Here is a 1,483-nt window from a genome sequence, read left to right as displayed (position 1 = left end):
AAAAACGTCTCAAAATATTAGGCAAGATCAATCGACTAATTATCACTGATGATGAATTATATGCTAGCAACTGCACTAATAGCCATAAACACAAAGATGAGTCTAAACAGATGGCTTAAACCACTATGAACTTGACATTACCATGATATTAGTAATAAATTAAGTAATCAGCCATATATATATGCACAAGCTGATGTGAAATGCACTACTAGAAAGATTTACATGTTGCAGAATCGAATAACTGGAGCAGATAAAGGATTGTCCAACAATTCCATTTTGAAAACATAAGGATAGAGAGAAAGCTGAAGAAGATGAGGGAAATGAGAGAGAGAAAAACTGTATAGGTAGAAGAAATGACCTGTTCATGGAATTCTATCAGCTTGTCTAGTTTGAAAACATAAGTGTTTCTGGTCTGCAGAAAACTGCTAGGCCTTTAGTATCACAAGAGCCTGCAGTGACCACGATATATGGCACTGCCCAAATTATGTAAGATTTAGGGAAGAGCAAAGAGTAATTATCCATGCTTTCTTTCCCCTCACAGAAGAGCGGGGACACAATTAGCTCTGCCTCTGGGCTGTGGAATGTTAGATGGATGCAGTGTGGAATTGGGAAGATTAGTAAGATGCACACACAGTTGCCCGGGGAGAGATGATGAGAACTTTCAGAACAAGATGATGAAGAAAATGGAGAGCAGGGGATGAGAATGAGACATAAGATGAAGTCAGAGGAAAAGACTGGCAGTTAGGTGAGACACCTGGGAACAAAGGGTCAGCATCAGCCTGGGTTTTCTTCCTGTAAACGTAATATTGGTTTACTCTTATCCTAGTAAGTTGTGCTTTGTTTTCGTTTTTGTTTTCTGGGAAACCGACTGGGTTACAATAAAGTGGAAAGTGAGATGCCTCCCAAGGCCATCTTACTAACAGCAAAAATGGCCTCATGTGTAACGTACGCTTGGACTAGGAAGGCTTTAAACAGACTGTAAACGCCCGTTAGGAAGCAGAGGCCTCATTTTTCATGGGGATTTGTGACTCTTATTAACAACTGTGTACCCTTTAGCCTCTGAAAAGTGTGCTCTTGAGCTTTCACAAGGCAATCAGTGCTTCGTAGCTCTAGGCATATGCAACGTATGGTATTTCACACCCTTCCACTTAGTCCGGCTTCTTAAAAGGCTGAGATAACAGGGATACGGTACCTCCAGTAACACGGTGAAGACATACATCACCGAGAGCTCACCTGAGGCAGCCATGCTGCCATGCTGTCTACTGTCCTGTATCCTCAGCTAAACTAAGCGACCCTGGCACTTTATGTCTTATCAGGTTGCACTGATGGGAATGACCATCCAAATTAAATATGATGCTGGTGTTCAGTCAGAGGGAGTATCACAGAGTAGTAGCACAGTGATGCTCATTCTCCCACCTGGACTCAACAGGCCCTGTGGCCTCAGTCTAGGTTCAGGAGTTTTATCAGGAACACCAGGTAAATG

At 42.3% G+C, this 1,483-nt stretch overlaps 1 protein-coding gene across 1 annotated transcript in view; it reads right to left on the bottom strand.

Annotated features, from left to right (window-relative positions):
- LOC105307601 (tripartite motif-containing protein 34-like) overlaps positions 1 to 1,246 on the bottom strand; it is a 16,672-nt gene extending 15,426 nt beyond the window's left edge. The window contains exon 1 of the mRNA XM_011383152.1: positions 1,193 to 1,246. Coding sequence (XP_011381454.1) covers positions 1,193 to 1,246 — 54 coding nt within the window. The remainder of the gene's footprint in view (positions 1 to 1,192) is intronic.
- Positions 1,247 to 1,483: the final 237 nt, after the last annotated feature.

This window comes from Pteropus vampyrus, unplaced genomic scaffold, assembly GCF_000151845.1.
Source record: "Pteropus vampyrus isolate Shadow unplaced genomic scaffold, Pvam_2.0 Scaffold504, whole genome shotgun sequence".
Classification (NCBI taxonomy): Eukaryota; Metazoa; Chordata; class Mammalia; order Chiroptera; family Pteropodidae; genus Pteropus; species Pteropus vampyrus.
Note: the sequence above shows the minus strand (reverse complement) of the source record. Positions and strands in the feature narration are given on the sequence as shown.